The sequence below is a fragment of the Sminthopsis crassicaudata genome, chromosome 3, assembly GCF_048593235.1.
Source record: "Sminthopsis crassicaudata isolate SCR6 chromosome 3, ASM4859323v1, whole genome shotgun sequence".
Classification (NCBI taxonomy): domain Eukaryota; kingdom Metazoa; phylum Chordata; class Mammalia; order Dasyuromorphia; family Dasyuridae; genus Sminthopsis; species Sminthopsis crassicaudata.
Genome location: NC_133619.1, coordinates 148,752,301 through 148,777,466, shown reverse-complemented (window position 1 = coordinate 148,777,466; position 25,166 = coordinate 148,752,301). Strand labels below are relative to the sequence as shown.

Here is a 25,166-nt window from a genome sequence, read left to right as displayed (position 1 = left end):
TAACAGTAAGATTATATGATTAGTTCTTCTCAGCAATGCAGTGATCCAAGACAGTTCAATAAACTTGGGATGGAAAATGGTCATCCACATCCAGAGGGAGACATAAGGAGACTGAATTTGGATTAAAGCACCATTTTTGCTGCTGCTGCCGCTGCTGTTGTTTTTTTTTTCTTCTCATGGCTTTTTCCCCTTTTGTTCTGATTTTTCTTTCACAACATGACAAATATGGAAATATGTTTAAAGCGATTGTACATATATAATATATATCAAATTCCTTGCCATCTTGTGGAGGCAGAGATAAGGAAGGGAATGATAAAAATGTGGAATTCAAAGTCTTGCAAAAATGAATGTTGAAAACCATCTTTACATATGATTGGAAAAACAAAATACTATTGAGAAAAAGTACATATATATATAAATCCTCATATGATGCATAATCTGAAGACATGAACAGACAATTTTCAGAAGAAGAAATCAAAGCTATTAAGAGTCACATTTTAAAAAATGTTCTAAATCATTATTGATTAGAAAAATACAAATTTAAACAACTCTAGGGTATCATCTTAAACTTATCAGATTGGCCAATATCCCGAAAAAAGGAAATTGCTAGGTGCTGGAGGGTATGTGGAAAAAGAGGCATACTAATGCACTGTTAGTGGAGTTGGAAATTCATTCTGGAGAATGATATGGAACTCAAAGTGCTATAAAGCTGTGCATACCTTTTGACCCACCAATACCACTAGTAGGTCCATATCTCAAAGAGATCAAAGAAAAGGGAAAAGGATCTACATGTACAAAAATATTTATAGTAACTCTTTTTGTGGTGACAAAGGATTGCATAGCAATTGTGCTATTAAAAAATATGAGCAGAATGGTATCAGAAAAACCTAGTAAGATTTATATCAATATACTAAGTGAGATGAGTAAAGCCACAGTAACATTGTACAATATTGTAATGATGATCAACCATGAAAGATTTAGCTATAGCTGATCAATCTAATGATTCAAGACAATTCCAGGAGATCATGATGAAAAATATTCACCTCTAGAGTGAGATCTGATAAATTCATAAATGCAGGTTGAAGCATAATGATTTTGTCACTTTATAGTTTTGGGGTTTTATTATTTTTTAACGTGGCTAATCTAAAAATACTTTGCATAGCTTCATATATATAAAGAACATTTTTTCATATATATATAAAACAAATCAACAAATTCCTTGAAAATTGGAATTGACTAAATGGAAGCCAGTGACTCTATAAGTGAAGAAAGTTATAAAAATTTTAAGAAAATTGGAGCTATTTCATAGAAATAACTGACCTAATAACCAGATTGGGAAGAAAAAAATTTGAAAACATTAATCTGAATACTGTGACTAAAAAAGAGTCTAGACATCCTGTCAAAAATAAAAAAACTTCTTAAAAGAACCAGTAGAGGAAGAGGAAATAGAAAAAATGTTATCAATCACCTCCTGAAAGAAACTAAAAACAAAAAACAAAAAAAAAAACCTCCTAGGAATAATAAAGAGCTTCCAAGTCAAAAAAAAAAATATATATATATATATAGTAAGCATCCAGAAAGAATTCAAATGAAGGTCAAAATCATACTTAACTTAGCAACTATCACTATAAAGTTCTGGTATACTTGGAATGCACTATTCTAGAAAGCAAAGGATATGGGATTAGAATCAAGAAAAGCTTAACCCAGCAGCACAATATAAAACTCTGGAATTGATGAGAATAATGAAGTAGAGAGTTGCCAACAATTCCTGATGAAAAGACAAAACGGCAGAGAAATTTTGAAGTTGAAACCCAGAAGAGCAACATTAAAAGGCAAACATGAATGAATGGTGATAAAGGACTAATAAGGATAAATTCCATTAAAAAATGGGGGAATGGTAAATGTATCCTCCTTTAACCCTACCATTATCAGGGTATACAGGAGTATAATTAGAATAGCTTTTAGAGTGGTCCTATTATATCTTGATGATCTTAAGATAACAATGGAAAAAGAAAGGAAGAAGTTATACACTTGGAGAGGAGGAGGAAAACAAAGGATGGTTAGGGAAAAATTATCACACAATCAAGGTATTCAAGTAGATATCTATACAAATGAGGAGAGGGAGTTACTGGTACTTGAATCCCACTCTTACCTGAACTCTTCCAAAGAATAAAGAACATGTGTACACATATAAATAGTTGGACACAGAAATACACTCAGCAGGGAAATAGAAAGGAAAGGGAACTCTAAATCAAAGGGAGAGTAGATAAAGAAACATAAAGAATGCATGGCAATATAGCTCTCTTTGAGATGGCAAAGAATGGGAATCTGAGGGGATGCTCATAAATTGGGGACTGGATGAACAAGTTCTACTACATAAATATGATGGAATATTACTGTGCTGACCTCTTCTCAGCATCATGACTAGCCACATATCCAGAGAACTAATGATGCTATCCACCTGCTAATAAAGGAAAAGGACAGAATGCAGAAGAGACAAATAATTTTTTGGACATGGCCAAAGGGGAAATTTGTTTTGATTCACTATTCATATTTGTAATAGGTTTTATTATTCTTGTGTGTAATCAACAAATCTGGGTAGGGGCCATAATGAATGGCCTGGAATCAGGAAGAACTGAGTTCACATATGACTTTAGACACTTACAAATGTGTGATACTAGGAAAGTCCCTTAATCTCTGTTTCCTCATCTGTAAAACAAGGATAATAATAGCACCTATTCCCCAGAATGCTAGGGAAGATCAAAAAAGATAATATAAAGTGCTTAGCACAATGCCTTGCACATAAGTACAATATAAATGTTAGCTATTATTACTATTAATATTATTGCTGTTGTTTTTTTAAATAATGAGGCATTTATGAAAAATGTAGTATATGTTTGTCTTGATAAATTTATTGCAATAGAACTGTTGTGTGTAGTATAGTGTATATATGGGGGAAGGGGGGAAAACCTATGCATATGGAAGCAATGTTAAGTTCCAAAACAGATTTCAGATTATGAACACATTTTAAATGTTCCTAATCTCTTTGATTTCTCTATTGTTACACATAGCAGATTACCGTCAACATCCAAAATTCATCTTTTAATTACCATGGAAAAACTCAATTCAACAAGCATTTTAAAGTATCTACTACATTACTGTGTTGAAGACTAAATAGATTAGATACCTTACTAACTGTCAAGGAGTTAATATTCTAAAAGGGAAAAGTATATGGAATCAAAGAGCAGGAGGGGATTCAAAAGAAGTGTATTCTTTCTGTCTATGAAGAAACTGCTGAAATTCAAATTAAACTAGATTACAGGAAATTATTTAGTCTCTGGAGAGTTTCTAATTTTTATAGCATAACTGGGATTAATTTATTTAAGTGGCAAAGAGATAAAAATCTCAACTATCCAGCACAAAATCTTCTAATTGATGTTTAATAAATATTTGTTACTTTGAATTGAATGTATCTTAGTAGACTGGATAACTTGTTTGGGATAGCTAGGTAGGGCAGTGCCTTAAAGCATTAGATCTGGAATCAGAAGGACATGGGTTCAAATCCAGTCCCATGTATTTACTAGCTGTGTGACTGTGGGCAAGTCACTTAACCTGTCTGCCTCACTTTCCTCGTCTATAAAATAAGGATAATAGTAGCACCAACTTCCCAGTGTTTTTGTGAGAATAAAATGAAATGTTTGTAAAAGTCTTAAAACACTACCATATAAATGTTAGCTTTTATTGTTGTTGTTCTTTTGTCCCGGGCATTTTTCCTTGTTAAATGAATGATAATAAAACATTTCACTTAAATAAGTGTAATGTTCGGGCTAGCTTTCTGGAGGGCCTTGTTCTCAGCAGTATAGACACCATGAGAATGGTCAGGAATAGAGTCCAAAGTCTTTATTGTCTCCTTCACAGCCTGTCTTCTTCACACTCTGTGTCTGTCACAGTCTGATCCAGTCTCAGCCTGTGCCTTTCCCAGTCTCCCCTTGCAGTCTGTGCCAGTCTGCTCGTCTGACTCAGCCTTGATCCTAGTGGAGGAGTGCAGGAGGCAGGAGAGCCACCAGGAGGATGGTCAAAAATGGAATGTCTCATTTCCAGTCCTTCTCAGACCTTAAATATCCTATTACAATTACAACATTACAGAACACTGATTATATGTGAACTATAGAACCATTACATCACCATGTTAAATTCTAAATATATATGTGAATTAGAGAACCATCATCTCAATAATTCCACTGAGTTAACACCTTGTTGTAAATATCCTTGTTTCAAGTATACTTTTCCAAAGTTCCGGCCCTCTACCAATGAGACCTGTGATTAAAAGATAACTACTTATAAACTGGATATGATGGAAACCTGTTAAAATGTTCCCTTGGGGAGATCATTAGCTTTATTATAGCAGGCCCCTATAGCATTTAATAAAATTTTTCAATATCTTTGAAATAAAACACTTAGAAATATGTTCATTTGCATAGGAAGCGGACAATTCCTAATTCTTTTTGCTTTTCCATTAACATTCTGTTGCCAAACTAGGCAAAGGGATGGGTTTTTTCATAACTATCCCTGTGTTTTTTTAATATACATTCCTCTTGTGATATGAGTTAAGATATACAGTAAACCACACTAATTTAGACTAATTTTTAGAGAGTTTTATATGAAAGCTACTTTTTAAAAATTTTATTACTCAGAATATAAGTGGTTATATATACATTATAAGATAATGCAGGTCTACTATAATGAATAGATAAAGAATATATAAGAATGATTTATAGTTGTTATATTAACATGATAGTTTCTATTTATTTAATTTTATTTTGGCATATAAGTAGATGGTTTTAAATTTAACAAATATAACTATTTCCCTAAAGTAGACTGTCTACTTACTATTATTCATTTCCTTAGTGATCTTATTTAGATCAGTCTTTATTCAAATTATAAGAAATTTTCAACTAGGCATGTCCAAATTATTAAAGTATTATTGCACTTGTATTTAGGACTGAGGAACAGACCTATGGTTGCATTAATAGAGCAAATTCCCTCTATTAATCACCACTTGTTCTGCAACTTATAGCCTCAAAGTTGTCTAGGAAAAAGGAATAGAGTGACTTACCCAGAATCACATAGCTCATAGAGGTCAGAAGTAGAAAGTGAGATCAGCTTGGGTCAGTCCTTGAGGTCATTTGCTTTATCCATTATACTCCATCTCTCCACATAAGAATAAATCTAATGAGACCCCAAATTTTCATATTCTTTAATAATGTCAAAAAAATTCTAGGTTATGAATTTCTAGGGGTTTGTATAAAATGGACTAGAAAGTATGGAATGAACAACTTAAGCATAATTTATATTTAGCTTATATATTTGTGTATTTCTATAATTTTAGACATGAAGGAACAGACTCTCCACCAGATGTAGATGATGTCATTGTCGTATTAAGCAACTTCAAAAGCAAGATTCTGAAAGTTCAAGTATGTAAAAACAAAGCTGCCTTTACCTGCATAATATTTGGTAAAAGATCTAAAATCTATTTTTTTCTAAGAGTCATTATATCATATTCTATATCCTACTTGTCAGAATGCATCGTTAATCATTTAAATATCTAAAAATTGTCTTATTTAGATTTTTCACTTGATTTTGAAAGATTCTATTTACATTTAATTTATGGGTAATATTTCATTCATTTGGGATATGTAGAATAGCAACATTGTATCTACCGTGTTTCCCCGATAATAAGACCTATCCTGAAAATAAGACACCCACATACTCTTTAATATTCCGCTAAAATAAGCCCTCCCCCGAAAATAAGCCCTATCGAACTTACTATGAAAACGGTCATCATGGTGATCCCCTGCGCTATATGCTGCGTAGCGGTACCTTCAGTAAGCAGCGCCGCCCTCCCCTCCCGGGTGAAACGCACGTTGCGCTCCGAGCTGCATCCAATCAGAGCTGCAGCAGTGAGCGCGTCATCCTCTTCTTCCCTGGTGATTTGCTTGCTGGCGCTACTGAGAGCAGCGCCGCGCCGCGGAGTAGAGCTGAGACAGGACCATCTAAAAACTCGGTAAGTTCAGTAAGCGATGGAGAATAAAATAAGCACTCAGGGGGCATGATGGAGGCTAAAAGGGGCATGATGGAGGCTAAAATGGGCATGATGGAGGATAAAAGGGGCATGATGGAGGATAAAATAAGCCCTCCCCTGAAAATAAGCCCTCTGGTGTTTTTTAGTCCCAAAAAAATAATAAGACAGTGTCTTATTATCGGGGAAACACGGTAGTATTAAACTCAATAAACACTATAGGATATACCAATGAAACAGAATATTTTTCTGCTTTCTTGTAGCTTTTAAGTAATATACATGCAAGTATAAAACACAGAACAATAAAATGAACAGAATGGGATCTTGAAGGAGCTGAGTTTTGAGTCAAATCTTGAACTACTTAGTATAAGTTGGAATTCTTCAGAAGATAGAGTAATAATCTTGTTATAAGCACAGAAGTGAGAATAAGCAAAATGTCAGGAATTGAAGAAATTAGGCTAATTGAATCAGAATAAGAATGATGAGGTTAAGTAAATTAGGAAAAAAGATGATGAAAGATATTTTGCCATGGTGGGCTGACAAATTTAAATTAAACAAGGAGAATAGAAAATTCTTAAATGGAAGAATATGGTGAAAATAGTATTTGAGGAAGATTTGTTAATTGGGTATAGGATATGTTGAAAAAAAGAAGCAAAGAGAACAAGTAACAAGCTATTGAAATAATTTAAACTAAAAAATGTCATCAGTACAGAGATGAACTAGATCAGTGTTTTGTTACAGGATTCAAATTGGTGATTCAAAAAGTGACTGCATTTTCAAGCACTGGGATCTATATAATTCAAATCCATTTACCTCTAAATCAGCTCTGTTCCACAATGAAATATTGACTGATTGATGATTAAAGAAAGGTCTTTGAGTTAGAAGGAATATCAAGTATTTGGTCTAACCAATTAATAAAGCGTGAATTCCCTCTACAAAATAGCTATAAATGCTTGGCATTAGCCCAAATTAATTACATCCGTCCAAGGACATTTTTGCATAAAACACAATAAGGAAAACAACAATCCTGAAACAGAATAGATGCCAGCATAGTGTGTCCCAAAAGTCTTGGTGAAGTTTGGCTTTGTAGAGCTTTTATCTTTTTTATCATTTTGTCAGTTATTATTTGATATTTTTATAGGAATCTACTAAAAATATTACTGATAAGGGAAGTACCTCTATATACAATGTTCAGCTTATATAGGAAAAAAGTGGAAATTCCTTTTAAGAAAATAGGAAAATTGTCTCTACTTAACCAAAACATACAGGAAAAACATGCAGTGCATGACAATTTAAAAATGACTTAGAGATCAGTTTCCAAAATATCTCAAAGAAAAGAAGATTCCAAAAGAATAGATATTACTGGCATTTTAAAATGGAAAAAGATGAATGAGAAGAATGGCAACTATTGAGCCACTGGTCTAATTTTTGATTTCTATAAAAATTTTCATGAGAATGGTTTGTACATTTATTATAAGAAACACATTTTTTCTGTAGCAGATAATATTTTCATAATCCAATAACTGACCCAGAGATATAAAGAACACAAGATCCCATTGTGTCTATTCTTGGTTCATTTCTTTTTAATGAATTTTATTTACAGTAAAATAGAACCTTAATGGGTCTCTTCCAGGATGTTTTCTTATTGTTAATAATCATTTGAGACTTCTTGATACAACAGCGGAGATCCTCTATGTTGTATCTTACTATCTAACTCAGTGATTCTCTATCTTATTGAAGGACAAAACATGGAAATATTTGCCAATCAAAGCTATTTTCCACTGTTACGAAGTTTGTCACACATTGGTGATAGATTCTTCATTTACTCATTTTTCAATAAAATTATGATTGAAATAAACGCCAGAATGCTACAGAGCCTCTTCACTCAGATTGATATGTACTTCAAAGATATTGCCTAACAATTCATATGGGCAAGAAACAATTGGATGAAAAAATGTATATTGTCTAAACTATGACATGCAGTTGAATGGACAAAAACACTGATTAAACAATAAACATGTTCTATACCGTTACTATATATATATATATATATATATATGTATATATATATATATATATATATATATGTAGCATCTTAAACTCACAACTAAATAGGATGAGGAAAATGAGATAGATAATATTTAGAAAATTTTACTTATTTGGTCATTCAAAATCAGGAGGATAATATATTGAGAATACAAGTGTATGATGAATATTATAAGCAAATTAGAAGAACAAAGGATAGTTTATCTCTCAGATCTGTGGAGAAGAAAAAATTTGCATTTTAGAGAAATGCAAATTAAGACAACTCTGAGATATCACTACACACCTCTCAGATTGATTAAGATGACAGGAAAAGATAATGATGAATGTTGGGGGGATATGGAAAAACTGGGACACTAATACATTGTTAATGGAGTTGTGAACTGATCCAACCATTCTGTAGAGCAATTTGAAACTATGCCCAAAAGTTTATAAAACTATGTGTACCCTTTGATCCATCAGTGGCTCTACTGAGCTTGCATCCCAAAGAGATTATGAAGGAGAGAAAACAATCCACATGTGAAAAAATGTTTGTGGCAGCCCTTTTTTGTAATGGCAAGAAACTGGAGATTGAGTGGATGCCCATTAGTTGGAGAATAGCTGAATAAGTTATGGTATATGAATGGTATGGAATATTATTGTTCAATCAGCAGGATGATTTCTTTTTTTTTAATTTTTTATTATATATATATTTTTTATAATATTATCCCTTGTATTCATTTTTCCAAATTATCCCCCCCTCCCTCTATTCCCTCCCCCCGATGACAGGCAATCCCATACATTTTACATGTGTTACAATATAGTCTAGGTACAATACATGTGTGTGAATATCATTTTCTTGTTGCACAATAAACATTAGAATCCGAAGGTACATGTAAACTGGGCAGACAGATATTAGTGCTAACAATTTACATTCACTTCCCAGTGTTTCTTCTCTGGGTGTAGCTACCTCTGTCCATCATTGATCAACTGGAAGTGAGTTGGATCTTCTTTATGTTGAAGATTTCCACTTCCATCAGACATACAGTACATACATACAGTACATACAGTACATACAGGACATACATCCTCATACAGTATTGTTGTTGAAGTGTACAGTGATCTTCTGGTTCTGCTCATTTCACTCAGCATCAGTTGATTTAAGTCTCTCCAGGCCTCTCTGTATTCCTCCTGCTGGTCATTTCTTACAGAGCAATAATATTCCATAACCTTCATATACCACAATTTACCCAACCATTCTCCAACTGATGGACATCCATTCATCTTCCAGTTTCTAGCTACAACAAAAAGAGCTGCCACAAACATTTTGGCACATATATGTCTCTTTCCGCTCTTTAGTATTTCTTTGGGATATAATCCCAGTAGTAGCACTCAGCAGGATGATTTCAAAGAGACCCGGAGAGATTTAAAGGAATTGATGCTAAGTGAAATAAGCATAACCAGGAGATCACTGTGTAAGGCAATACCAAGATTATACAATGATCAATTCTGATGGATGTGGCTCTTTTTAACAACAAGATGATCCAGGCCATTTTCAATAGTTTGTGATGAAAAAAACCATCTGCATTCAGAGAAAGGACTGTGGGAACTGAGTGTGGATTACAACATAGTATTTTCAGTCTTTTGGTTGTTATTTACATTTTGTTTTCTCTCTCATTTTTTTATCTGATTTTTTTATGCAGCATAATAATTGTGGAAATAAGTGTACAAGAATTGTACATGTTTATCATAACTGATTATTTGCCATCTAGGGAAGGAGTTAGAAGGAAAGGAGAGAAAAAATTTGGAATACAAAGTTTTATAAGGATGAATGTTGAAAACTATCTACGCATATGTTTTGAAAATTAAAAAGCTTTAATTTAAAAAAAGTGTATGGTGAGAACTAAGTCCTAATTTCTTAATAACTAAGTCATTTAATATTTACTTCAATTTCTTATGAAATGTTAGTTTCCTAGTATGTTTTACTTTTAATTAAGCATTAATCAAGTTAAACTAACAAATCTTATTTTAATTATTTGTCACAATACCCAGGTACAGAAAAAGCCAGATAAAATTGATGAAGATATCCTTACAGATAAAGATGAAGAAGGAAAAGGAATGTGGGATTCCGTTAAGAGGTAATTAATATTTTGTACAAATATGTTACTATGAAATAATTTATTTAAAAAGACAAATTATGAGAGAAATTCAAATTCATAAAATTATTTTAAGAGAAATTTAGAATTAACAACTTGTATTGTTGAAATTAGCACCAATGAATGGATAAATTGGGCTGTTTTAATGGTGCTACTTTCTTTACAAAATTAGAATAATTACTTTAGTGGGTTTTTAACCATGTAAGCATAAAGAACAAACTTTATTTTCCTATCAATATTAATGTAGAAAGAAACTTTAAATGAGAAATGTAAGGATACATTTAAATTTGTATTTAAATACATATTTGTTTTCTTTTTTCAACTTCAAAATAAATCTTTTACATTTTTACAAAATCATTTTAAAGATGAGGAAACAAATCCAGAAATGATAAGTAACTTATTTCATTGTGTCTTGGCCCACATATCCAATCAGATGTCAAATCTTACAGTTTTTTCTTCCACAGCATCTCTTATATGTATCCCCTTCTTCCTTCTTACACAGTCATCAGTCAACTTTAACCCATCAATATCTCCCTCTTACCCTGTTGCAAAAGAATCCTAATTTGCCTCCCTGTCTCAGGTATTTAACCATATCAATCTATCATCTACAGAATTTTTTTTATTTTTATTAATTTTAGAGTTCTATCAAATTATTACACAGAATGAGTCTTTTGATATTCTCTTAAAAATAATTAAACCTCTCAGAACTATTTAGGAGATTAAATTATATAATATAAATGATATGCCTTATAACTAGAAAGTAAATATATTAACTTATTATTCTGCTGATCCCTCTAATAAAACTAATCAATACATAGAAACCATAGAAACATAGAAACTTATCCTTTATGTCCTATAAGATTGAAGGGCAAAGATGGTTTTACTTTTATCCTTACCTTTGTTCCTATCCAACTTCATTTGTATATTAATCAAAGAGAATCTTGGAAGTGAGATAGGCTTTCTAGCTCTAAACTCAACACTGCTTTTCCTGTTTAGTAATAAGACATAAGATTCTATTCAATGAAGCTTTTGTTATCTTCACCTGCTTAGAATAGTATGACAACCAATCCCTATATGAGAGAATCAATATGAAAATTGTGACTTCTTCAATATAGATTTCCTCGGTATACCTCTTCTAGTAAAACTACTTTCCTTTTTTTTTTTCCTTCAGTAGCATTTCCATTTTTCAAAAAGTACATCTGGACATATGATGTTAGATTACAAATGTGGTAACTGTTGTCTCTTGTTTTGAGAAGTTTATTATAAAGATCTTTGAAGATCTCTTCCATCTTTGCTTTTCCTTTTGTTGCCTTCCAGTTTCATCTTTAAATGCCCTCATTTTCATAATTGAATTTCTTAGCAAGCTTGTTTTAAACTGGGGTTTTGTTTTTTCCTTCAACTGATTCTTACTCTTTTACAAAGTGATACTGAACTTAACTTTTCACCATCCTTACCCATAAGATTTTAGAAATAACTTTTACTCTGAAGTGTTACTATTATTGGCTGACAGAAACACTTCTCTGTTTAACAGGCAGATCAAGTATTTGCTGACAATTTTTAGGCATTTCTGGTCTCATCGTGGCATTTGATTTATATTGGTTAAACTTCTCTATGATATAATCAGTTTGATGTCCTTTTCTCCATCCATCTACCATTGTTTTGGCTATCAGTAATTTAAATACTACAAATTGCATTTGCTTTAGTTTCATAGTTAAATTTCTTTTCTCATTTTCACCCTTACAGCTTTGTATTGATTTTAATTTTGCACTGAAAAAGGATGGTCTGTATGTATTACTGTTATATATTAACTTAGTTATTATTCCTCTAAATGTGAAATCCTTTTCAGTTTTGACATTCTTTACAAAAACAATCAGAAGGCTGCTGTGTCTAAATATTTATAAGGATATCTTAGTTTTCTTCTTGAAGAGGCAAATAAAGGAGTTGACAGGGTTGGCTTCATCATACTTCTAAAAGCAACAAGAAATATCATTTTGGGGGATATATGATAATCTCATTGTAGTATTCTTGATAATTACTCCTGAAATGAAACAAAATCCCCTAAATTTGCTGTAGCTTATATTTTAATATCAGCTGCAGAAAATGAAGTAATAGAGAAAATTTTACAAACTCAATAAGACCCTCAATGTATACTTTGATGCTTGATAGCTTTAAAACAAAGCATAGACAAGAATAGTGAAAAATAAGATGGAAAACATGTTTCAGGAATAAGAAATATGCAATCTCAAAGTCTCCATAAGAAACTTGACACATACATAAAGAAATTTTTCTTGAAGAAATGTTAACAAATGTGAACATTTCAATACACACATACACAAAAAAAAACAAGAAAGAAGATTATATGTGGAACATTAAATTGCATAGTAATTTTTAACACTTAATAAAAATAGTTTATTCAATAAATGTATGGGCATGACATTACATAAAACCATAGTATTGATTCAGTTGACTATAGTTGCTTGTCCATCTCTATTTGACATAGTGGTCCAGATGACACATTCTTAGGAGGGTATGTCAGACCTGAGAAACCCCTGATTTGTTATGTGCTGGACTATTTTATCCTTTAGGAGATGGGGAAGCTATATGAGTACTATGAGCCTTAGAACATCAGATCAATTAAATCTCAAACAAAACTTAGGGAAAATTCACCAAGCATTTATTAAGTGCACATTATATGTCAGGAATTGCGCTAAATATTGGCAATGCAAAAAAAGCAAAAGCAAACAAAGCGGAATAAAGCAAATAAATAAAAAAAAAACATTCCTAGATGTCAAATAACTCGGTCTAAAAGGGCAGATAACAGCAGACACTAGGAAAAAAAAACTATAGATAATCACTGAGGGAAGGCAATAACATTAAGAATTATTAGGAAACAGAGGGTGAGATTTTATTTTATTTTATTTATTTTTTTCTTTAAAACAAATACATTTAATAAGTTTCAATCTTTTACTTTAAAAATTGAACAAGTATGGCATTGTTAAAATATCACTAGGAGCAAAAAATATAAATTTTAATTGCCTGCAAATTCAATAAGAGTGATCAGTGTGATTGATAGAATAATAATATACTTTAGGATGCATTAAAAGAAATACTGTGTTGTAAGAGAAGTTATGGTTCTACTTTTTATTTCTATAGTCAAACTGTTCTGTGTCTTTTTAAATTAATTTTATAATTATACATTTTTGACAGTATATATGCATGAGTAATTTTTTTATAACATTACCCCTTGTATTCATTTTTCCAGATTTTCCCCTCCCTTCCTCTACTCCCTCCCCTAGATGACAGGCAATCCCATACATTTTACATGTGTTACAGTATAACCTAGATACAATATATGTGTGTAAATCCAATTTTCTTGTTGCACGTTAAGTATTGGATTCCGAAGGTATAAGTAACCTGGGTAGATAGACAGTAGTGCTAATTATTTTACATTCGCTTCCCAGTGTTCCTTCTCTGGGTGTAGTTGTTTCTGTCCATCATTGATCAGCTGGAAGTGAGTTGGATTTTCTTTATGTTGAAGATATCCACTTCCATCAGAATACATCTTCATACAGCATTGTTGTTGAAGTGTATATTGATCTTCTGGTTCTGCTCATTTCACTCAGCATCAGTTCATGCAAGTCTCTCCAAGCCTTTCTGAATTCATCCTGCTGGTCATTTCTTACAGAAAATTGCATAGTAATTTAATACAATAGAAACAAAACTCACCATTTTTCTGCCACTATCTGAAAGTTTCTTTCTTAAAGCATACTCTTTGACTCGCTTTTATTTCTTTTAAGCTTTTACATTACTACCCTTTGACTCAGAAACTTTATTACTGAGTATTTGCTATAAAAAGATAAATGAAAGAAAGAAGAAAATGATCCAAATGTAGGAAATATTTATTGCAACACTTTTTCTTATAGTAAGAAAAACAAAAACAAAGTTAGCTCTTATTAATTAAGGAATGGCTGAACAAATAAATATTAGGCTTTGAGAAATTATGAAAAAGACAAATATAGAAAAAAGTAGTAAGACTTACATGAATAGATGAAATGAACAGACAAGGACAATTTATACAATGACTATAACATTATAATGGGAAGGAAATTTTTTAAAGACTTACAGACTAATGATCAATGAAGTGAATAACTAGACTAGAAAACTATTTTATCTCTTGATAGATTGCATTTTCAAACTCAGCTATGCATTCATTTATTTTAACGGAATACATATATTTGTTATAGGGAACGAATGTGTGTGGGTGCATGGGGGGGCGGAGGGAAAAAGAGAGAGAGAGGAAGAAGAGGAGGAGGAAGAGGAAAAGGAAGAGAAGGAAGAGGAGGAAGAGGAAAAGGAAGAGGAGGAAGAGGAGAAGGAAGAAAAGGAGGAGAAGGAAGAAAAGGAGGAGGAGGAGAAGAAGTAAAAAGAGGAGGAGGAGAGAGAAACCAAAAAAGAAGGGGGGGAAAAAGCTTTAAGAAAATCTTTTTTTTTTTAAATATACCAAAAAAAAGAGTGGAAGGCAATTAAGAAGGGGAAGCAAGACATTGTAGATGTTGTAGATATGACTATATGAAATTTATCACTTTAAAAAACAAACTTTATGTAATAGAGTCAAAGTTTCACATAAAGTAACTTTTTTATTGTTTCCATAAATTGTTGATATATTTCATGTTTATTATGAAGAAAACCATTAAGCCACTTTAATATATATATATATATATATATATATATACATACAAAAAATAGTTACCAAATATCATTTCTACTTCAAATAGCTTTTGTAACCATTCCCTTTTCTCCACTCACATAACTACCATCCTCATTCACAGTCTTACCACCTCTGACCTGGACTATTGCAACATTCTGTTAATTTATCTCTTATCTCCATCTCCTTTCTCTCCAATCCATTCTACACATAATTGCTAAAGTGATTTTCCTAAAGTGCAATCCTGTCCAAGTCACTTACCTATTCGATTAAACTGCAATGCTTCCCAAGATTAAGTATAAACCCCTCTCTTTAAGTGGTAAAGCCCTTCCCAACCTGGTCACAAAGTACCTTTCTCATTTTACTACATATCACTCCCAGTCCTGCTCTGTGCATCCATGCCACAGTAGCCTTCTTGCTATCATTCACTTGTAGTACTTCATCTCTGTAGTCACTGCCTTACATACACTGCCATACACAGAAATGTATTTTATATTTATATTGTGTGTACTTATTTATGTATATAAAGTGGCTTCTCCATATAATATGTAATATTTTGAGAGCAGGAACTAATTCATTTTTACCTTTGTATCCTAGTCCATTGTAGGTGGTTAATAAATATTCATTAATAGGTATTAGTTTAGATGTGTTTGTTGTTTGTGATTAAGTATATAATAAATTAATTTTCAAATTATATATTTTTCGCCTTTAGCATCATTACTGGCCTTCCTACTTACCATATGTGGAAGACTCTTCTTTGGCCAAATTTGTTTGACCAGCTGGAAAGAATATTTGCAGGTCAATCAACTAAGCATTTATTAAGCCAAGTAATATAATTAAGCTAAAAAGTAGTTGCTTCAGTTACCTCTGCTACTCTAATGATTTATTCATGGATAGATAACCAGTACAGCAGATTAAAGCACCAGATCTGGAATCAGGAAGACTCCTCTTCCAGAGTTCAAATCCAGCTTTAGATATCAGCTATATGACCTTGGGCAAGTGATTTAATTCTTATTTGCCTCAGTTCCTTCATCTATAAAATGAGCTGGAAAAAGAAATGGCAAAGTATCTTTGAAAAACAATAATAATAATAATAATAATAATAATAATAAATTAATAATAAGGAAATGGCAAAATATTTAATATCTCTGCCAAAAAAATTTCAATTGGGGTCACAAAGAATCAGACATAGTTGAAAGTAATTAAACCTGAATGATTAATTTATATTGACCTTGCAGAAGTACATTCAATTAGTTCATTTGATAGATAGATTTGATAGATTAGATAACCTAAAAAGAGAACAAATGGTATTTTAGTTTCATTTCATTAAGCTCTGTACTTTTAGCCTTTATTAGATAATCTCAGGTATCTTTTTATTTACATCTTTATTCCATTAGAATGATAAAGAAGTGGTTCTTTCTTCATTTTTGGGAAAGTATCCCAGTGGAAGTGTTCTAAAAATTTGAGCTCTTGGGGGAAAGAAACTATTTTTTTGTCTTTGTACTTCCAGGCCCCAGCACAGGACCTTGTAGGGACTTAATAAATGTTCTTTAAATTATATCCACAGTCACTCTTCACCCAACCAAAAAAATGTTATTCTTTGTAGATATGCTTATTAGTTGATTTTCAAAATTCTTTCTGGTTGCCAACATGATCACAGCTTCACCATTATGATTTGCCTTCAGAGTTATTTGACATTACAAAATCATTATCAAAAGAATTTATGATCTCAGAACAAAAAACTTCTGTTAGATTTTAAGTATTACAAGTTCCCAATGGTTAATAGTTAACATTTATAATTTTAATAATTTTTCACTCTTAGAGGTATGAGAGGTACACTTTCCTTATTTCAAGATGAAGTATTTTAGAGTTGGTCCTATAGTATGCATCTTGGAAATTTATCTTAAGGAAAATATCTAATTTTCTTTGTTTTTCTTGAATTTCAAGTTTCACAGGAGGACTGCAAACAGAAACAAAGGAAATGAAAACTGATTTTCTAAATATTTTTTCAGTTGCTTCAGGCCATTTATATGAACGCTTCTTGAGGTAAGAGTTTTTTATCATTTCAATGAAATTTAATAAATATATAAATTTAAAATGGTCTTAGATATTAACTCAAAGATTAAAAAAAGGCCTATTTTGTAACAGAAACTTAACTATATTGTTTTTAAAAGAAAAGGAAAAACATCAACTTTTTGAGGTGAGAAATTTTTATTACTTTCAAAAGCATTTTATTACATTCAAAAGCTTCAAAATATATGAATTAATATTATTGATAATGCTTCCAATGGGCCTTAATAATAGTAATAGGTGAAAGTTATATAAATGCTTTAAGATTGACAAAACTCTTCATGTTGTTTATCCAGTGAAATGTATGCAGTTATTGACTCCATTTTTAACTCAGGAAACTAAGGCTCAGAAATTTTTTAAATAGTTGCATATCCAAGGTCACAGTTAACAAATATTTAAGGAGATTTATAATCCAATTCTATCAGTCTTCAAATCCAACACACACTATATACCATAATGCTCATTACTCTTTATTCTACACCTATTTTCCCCATTGTAAGTATCAGGATAGACATCTTTCAAGGAAATAAAATTACCCAAAGATTTCATTGGTAGAAATAGAAAATACAGATTTTAAGAATTAGTATTTGTCACATTATGATAGTGGTGAAATTTGAATTCAGTTCAGCTTATAGTTGTGCCCTCTGATTTTGGTTTGTTTTGAAAACAAACTAGTAATGGTTTTGTGTGTGTGTGTGTGTGTGTGTGTGTGTGTGTGTGTGTGTTTGTATGTACCAAGACAGACACATATGTTACCCAACCAATGGTCACCTTGACTTGTAAGGAAGAATTTTAATATATTTATAACAAACTTTCTCAATGAAAAGCTTACAATGAATACTATTAACATACATGAAAACTACTTGCTAGAAAATTCTTAAGACAGTTGTGTTGGCCTTCATTTGGTTTTTGTTGTAACTTGAACTGAACCCAATTTTCTCTTACAGAATTATGATGCTTTCTGTATTGCGTAATACAGAAACTCCTGTTAAATTCTGGTTTCTGAAAAATTATCTCTCTCCAACATTTAAAGTAAGTGTGTTTTATTGGTTCTGATAAAATAATATGGAGAATACAAATGCTTAATTATGTCAGTGCTACTATAAATTTAGTTCATAATTTACTTTCAAAAGTGAATGTTTATTCCACTAAGTCAATTTTTAGATCTTAGTACTTCAGCATAAAACATCTTACATTTGTTATGCAATGCTTATTTATAATGCATATTAAGATAAAAAGAAATTTAAAGGATAAGAAAGCAGATAAGAGATTATTTTTAAATACATGGTAGGAAATACAAGAAGAATCTTTTTGCATGATATAAGGAATATAAGGATATAAATAACTGGATAAAGTAAAACCAGGAAAAATTTTTACATAGACAATCAGTAATTGCAATTCTGGGAAATCTTTCAGTTTAGTCTTGTACTAATAAGAGGTAGAAATATTAGTAGGCTTTGTAATCATAAACCCACATTCAGATGCTTACCCCACACTCTCCCCCTTTAACCTACCTGAGTACATCCTACTTTTTTGCTGTTGTAAACAATAGCTAAATTAAATTATTTATTCATCAGTTTTTAATAATTAATTCAGTCATTAATATTCAGTAAAAATCTACTATATTTAAGTCATTGCAATAGGTAAACAGACAAAAAAAGGAACATTTTGTGACCTCAAGGAGACTACATTCCACTAGGAGAATAGAACATGTACATATATATTAGTAAATGCAAGAAAATATGAGGAGGAAAAAAGCACTAAAAACTCGGAGAACCAGGAAAGATTTTCCATAAACAATGGCCTCAGAGTTAAACCATGAAGCAAACTAAGAATTCTAAGAGATAAGTAAAAATTGAAATTTTTTGGTCAGCCTGTGCAAAGATACAAGATGGAAGATGGATCACAAATTCAGGGAATAGCTATTTAGGATACTTTAACAGGAACAACAAGTAAGAAAGGACACAAAATGAAAGAAAAAAACTAGAAATTCGGGTCAAAATCAGATTGTAGAGGACCTTAAATATCCATGTGTAGAGTTTGTATTTTATCCTGGATAAAGACATTTGACTGGAAATCACATGATCAGACCTTTGTTTTGTCACATTAACAGCTCTGCTGGGGTCCTTCATTGTGATGAAAATAACTCTGGGTTCTCAAAAACTATACCTCTGCAGTACAAGGTCTAACAAGTTATATATCCAGGAAAGGGTTGAGGTATAATAACTCCAGATCAGCCTAGCTAGGTATATAAAGGTTTGTTATCACTAGATTAGCCACATACTGATGATTTTTTTTAATCATAGAAACCCATGAACAACATCAAAAAAAAGTAGAATATTTTTCTTTTTATGGACCATCTTCCACATTTCCTTGAGCAGGAAGTGAGGTAAAGGTTCTAAATACCACTTTTTAGTTCATTTGTAAACCTTAATTGAGTTTTTAGTAGACAGGAAATTGTTTGCCATTGTGAGAGATATTTCTTATTAACTTTTTGATTTTAATTTAATTTAAATTTAATAATTTAATTTTTAATGATTTTAGTTATTTTAAAAATATATTATTTGAAATTGAAGTTAAATGATAGGATTCCACTATGTAGTGACTCAGCCAAAGTGGTCCTAATATCCATGAAGCATATAGCATTGATAGATAGTTTGTACATTTCTTTTGTCCTGACCCATTCTGATCCTGAGTCAATCAATCACAGCTCCAACTATGGCAGCTGAGAGCCACACCTATTCCTGGCATCTTCACCTGCCAGCTCAAGTCCACACCTGATATCTGCTCCCAGTAAGTCTGGTATCAATAAATAACATGTAGAATTTCCCTGTCAAATCTGGGTCTATTTAGTAATGTCCCTTTTCACATCTAACACTGATGATCTCTTCTCAACCAAGTTCATTTTAAAGTTTATTTTAAGGTATAAAACTTCCCTTAACTTCCCTTCTTAGATCCCTCCTCTAAGTATGTATCTCACAGAGAGATTCACCACTGGGCACTTCTTCCTTCTCTCCCCTGTGTGTGTGTGTGTGTGTATGTGTGTGTTTTATTGCTTTTTTTGCTGTACCACATAATAAAGCTCATGTTTGTCTTAGCTCTGAGTGCAATTTTCTGTGAATTCCCAAGCTTGGCTTTTTAACCTAAGACTTGAAGCAAAAGAAAACACATATCATATACTTAACACAGTAAATTAAAAATACAAATGGTGTCTACTTTAAATCTTGTGCACTTAACATATTTTTAAATAAATGCTCCCAATTCACCCTAATAACAGTTTATTAAAGCAGTGCATTGAAATACTTTTCAAGATGATATAGTATATTTTCTCATCTCTGGTAGTGTGAGTCAGTATCTAGGTTTTAAATTAGAACAACACTACTGCACAGCAATAAATTATACTGAAATAAATGTAGTATATCATCATAAATATCTTTTGCATTTTTTCCATTTTATTATCAATTTGCCCTTTCCAATGAGCAAATAAAAAAAACCCTGAAAAAAAAACCTTGAACACATAGCTAAATAATCTGCAAATGCCCACATTGGATATTTCTGGAAAGTATGTTTTTTTGCATTTTAAATTCATGACTTCTTTGTTAGGAAGTATTTTTTTGGACTTGTGGCTTATTAATCTAAATTCTAAGGTATTTCAAAGTTGTTTTTCTATATAATGTTATCATTATATAAATTGTTTTCTCAATTTTAATATAGTATTCTATTTTTTCAAATACATGCAAGATGGTTTTGCAAAGGTGAATGTTAAAAACTTTGTGTTTCAAATTTTTCTTCCTCTCCTCCCTGCCTCCCAAGATAGCAAGCAATTCAAGTTAAACATATACAATTCTTCTAAACATATTTTCATATTTTTCATGTTGTGCAAAAAAAAAATCAGATTGAAAAGAAAATCAAATGCAAGAAAGGAAAAAAGCAAACAAACAAACAAAAAAGTGAAAATACTATGCTTTGATGCACATTCAGTCTCCATAGTTCTCTTTCTCATGTGGATGGCACTTTCCATCACAAGTATATTGAAATTGCCTTGAGTCTTTTCATTGTTGAAAAGAACTAAGTCTATCACAGTTGATCATCACTTAATTTTGTTACTTTGTACATTATTTTCCTGGTTCTGCTTACTTCACTTAGCATCAGTTCATGTAAGACTCTTCAGGCCTTTCTGAAATTAGCCTTTCATCATTTCTTATAAAACTGTATTTTCATTCTAATTTCTTTGCTCTGAATTACTTTATAGTTTCTTCCCAGCTTTCTCTGAAGCAATCCATTTCATTATTTCTTATAGCACAATAATTTTTACATTAGATTCATATATCATGGGTTATTTAGCTATTTCCCAATGGGAGAATACTTCTTTCATTTTTTCATTTCTTGGCCTCTATTGAAAAGAGTTTCCATAAATATTTTTCTATATCTTTTGATGTTACACAGATTCAGTATAGTACAAAGTTTGTCAAATAGTCATTTGTTTCTCTCTAAATACTTGCTCTTTATGGATAGTCAGATTTCTTCTTATATTTTTGGATAATAATAGACATCATTTAGAAAGATTTGCAACATTTCAGGCTTAAGAGAATCAGTTTAAGAGAATCTATAAATAGGACTTTCACCCACTATCATCTAACATGCAGTCCCCCTACTCCCCATTTCAGGGGTGCTGCACAAGCTTACTTGGTGTTGGCATTTTAGGACAGTTGTTACCTAACTGAAACCTTGAACCCCCACAGAATCAATTGTACTGATTCCACTGAGAAGATTCTATGCATTTCCTATCCCCCTGTGCATTCCCTTCCTTCTAGATCAACTCATGGCTATAGAAGACATTCTTCAGAAATTAGGCACCATATTCTGGGTCAATGACAGGAGAGTAAGCCCCATCTCCCTGTTTTGTTTTGTCTGAGAAACTAGATGAATATGTATGGATGAGTTTATTTATTAATTATACATTACTCACTTCTCTGTACTCTATGATCCAGCCAAACTGACTCTCAGTATTTTTCACATATATATGGGAAAAAAATCCAAACATGAATAGGCAATTAAGGCATGATACTATGTATTAAATAGAACTAGAAAGTATCTTTTACAATAACTATTACACTGTCAACTAATTTTGGGTTTTTAGTGAAGGCATCAGGATAAAGGAAATGTTATTAAATTATAACCTTTTGAAAAACATTAGGTATAAATAAATTATTGGCACAAAGTGTTAGGTTACAATTTCAATACTAATTACAATATTAGATTTATACTGAAAACTTGCCAAAGATAATTTATTTTTTCTTGGTTTTGAATTATATAAAATAGCCATTCATAGAGAAACATGATTCCTGCTGAAAAGATACTCTGTTCCCTAACTGTGTGACCTGTCATTTAGTTGTTCTATTATATATCTTTCATTTTTAACTAAGAAAAATAAAGCAAGAAACTATCCTATTTGGCTAGTTAACACTGATTAAATTAATTAAAGAATGAATTCCTAACAAGCATTATTTCAAATCTTCCCAATTCCCTAAGACAATTTTTAAAAGGAAATAATGAAGCTTGTTTAATAATAAATCTCACTAAAATATTATTATTCATATTATAGTGAGAGGTTAAAAAGGCTTTTGTATCACTAATAACTAAAATTTAAATATTGCTTATTTCGTCTTTATCTTACCCCTTTTTAATTCCTATTTTAGATGCATGTTTTTTATTAGTATAATATAGTATTGTATTGAGGTATGTATAAATTTTATATATATATATATGTATATACACACATATAGTTATAGTTATATATTGATTGTTGGTATAGTAGCATATGATATATTTTATAAATTATTACATGTTAGAATTTTAAGCTATTAAAGCTTAGATTTTTGTGACACCCTGCATTGAGATGTATGTTCAGACTTTGTTTTACTGATAAGAGGAGTATTATTTTTTTTTTAAAAAAATTTTGGAAACCACTGATCCAGAGAAAGGCCCTTAGGATGTTGGGTGGAAGATGGAAGATTTTTGGGGTGATTATAGACAAGAATATTTTCCATAGGCATGACTTTTATAATTTACAAATTTACAAATTTAGTTTCACCTCCAAACAATGCTCGGACTACAGCGTAAGATTTAGTGGGGGGGGGGGGGTAATTTGTTAATAATTTAAATTATTTTAATTAATTATCATGGGTTGGTTGGTGTGTTTTTTTGTTTTGTTTTTTTTTTTTTTAGCCAACAACCCCATGATAAAATGAAGATATTTTAAAAAGATATGAATATAGGAAAGGATCCATGATTTTGTTAGATCAGGGAATTCCTAATAGAGGAACACTCCAGTGATGCAGAACAAGATGTTTATTATACATATAAAATTTTGTAAATACATGTTAGGGAACTATCTGAGGAAAGGAGTTAAGGCCACATTCCTAAAATATCAGAGGTAGAATTTTAAACTAACCTTTCTGATTCAAATCTAACACTGATACATTGTGCTATGCTGCTTCCCATCTAATATATGATACTTCAAGATTCCTTAAGTCCTTTATTATAGCACTGATTGCTCCCCCCCCAAAAAAATGGGTAAAAGTCTGTATTCAACTGCATTGTCAAAAGTAATGCAAGTAACATTATCTCATATACTTTTACAATCTACTTCATATTTATTTGGATAAATGTTTCCTTATTTCATTACCCAGTTATAAATTCTTTGAGGTCAAGGCTTGTCTTTTTTCTTTTCCTAGTATCCATTATGGTGCCTTTCATATAGTATGTGATTAATCAATATTTGTTGAATGGAATACAATTTTTCCAATAGGATTTTGTCACCTTTTTTATTTCCCTTTTCCTATTCACTTTTGAAATAGTCTCCATAATTTTCCTCCACTTTTTCCTCCTAGTTTGAGAGAGAAACAAACCATAATTAAAAAATATAAGTTCTTGAGGAACTTTGTCATTATTAATAATTTTTATTGCTAAAGGCAAAGATGTTCTTTAGTTATCTTTCAAATATACCCAAATGTACTTTGGTCTCACTAGAGCAGAAAGAGATCAAATTAAAATGAAATAGCCAGTAATTGCCTGCTGACTTCAAGAGGGAGAGCAAAATAGTAGCTTCTCTGATTCCCTGATTCACCCATCTCACTCATTCTCTTCTTCTTTCATTCTTATGACTATCCCCTAAGAACCTAAGTTTTTTTTTTTTTTATAAAGCATGACTAAGAAAATTTAGTAACTACTATTGGTCTGTACCAGGAATAAGAAATCTTCAACATAATTAAGGAATATTAGAATTGTGTTATGAAGAAATGTGTGCTAGAAAATATAGGGAAATTGCTAAGGTTGTTTCAAAATGTGCTGTGTGTTCCACATAGACTACATGTTTAAACATTTTATATTTTTCATGAATAGGAATAATTTTGTGAAAAATAATATTTAGACATAGAACAAGATTTTGTTATTAAATCCTGATTCTTCATGACCCCATTTGGGCAATGGAATGGTTTATCATTTCCTTCTTCAATTCATTTTATAGATGAAGAAACTAAGGTAAACAGAGATAAATGATTTGCCCAGGGTCCCACAGATAGTGTCTGAGGCCTAGTGTCCTATTATTTATATCATTGTCTGCACACTGAAACCTGATAAATTGTAGCAATTGAAAGATCACTTATTTTAAATCTAAATACCTAGTAAAAGAGAAGTTTTTATCATGGAAACAAAATCATTTTACTTAGTTTTTGCTTGAATTTTTGTTTGTAGGAGATAATTCCTCACATGGCTAAGGAATATGGATTCCAGTATGAGCTAGTCCAATATAGATGGCCCCGTTGGCTTCATCGACAAACTGAAAAGCAAAGAATCATTTGGGGTTACAAGATTCTTTTCCTTGATGTTCTTTTTCCACTAGTTGTGGACAAAATAATTTTCGTGGATGCTGATCAGGTAAGAAATGGAAGTAGACATTTTTTCCAGATAAAGATCCGAGTTTATAATGTTTTAAATTATTGCTTACCATCCTTATAGCTTTTCTGTCTTCATTTATGAGTATATGACTAAAAGAATCAACAAGACATCACCACCACAATTACTTCTTTATTCTTGAAATCAGCATACAAATAAATCATCATGCCATCTCCAA

General features: G+C 31.5%; 1 protein-coding gene across 4 annotated transcripts in view; it reads left to right on the top strand.

The window, feature by feature from the left end:
- UGGT2 (UDP-glucose glycoprotein glucosyltransferase 2) overlaps nucleotides 1-25,166 on the top strand; it is a 197,451-nt gene that overhangs the window by 138,231 nt on the left and 34,054 nt on the right. For all 4 annotated transcript variants that reach the window (XM_074299372.1, XM_074299374.1, XM_074299375.1 and 1 more), the window contains 5 exons: nucleotides 5,390-5,474; nucleotides 10,154-10,239; nucleotides 16,910-17,008; nucleotides 17,980-18,064; nucleotides 24,788-24,970. In XM_074299372.1, the coding sequence (XP_074155473.1) occupies nucleotides 5,390-5,474; nucleotides 10,154-10,239; nucleotides 16,910-17,008; nucleotides 17,980-18,064; nucleotides 24,788-24,970 (538 nt within the window). The remainder of the gene's footprint in view (nucleotides 1-5,389; nucleotides 5,475-10,153; nucleotides 10,240-16,909; nucleotides 17,009-17,979; nucleotides 18,065-24,787; nucleotides 24,971-25,166) is intronic.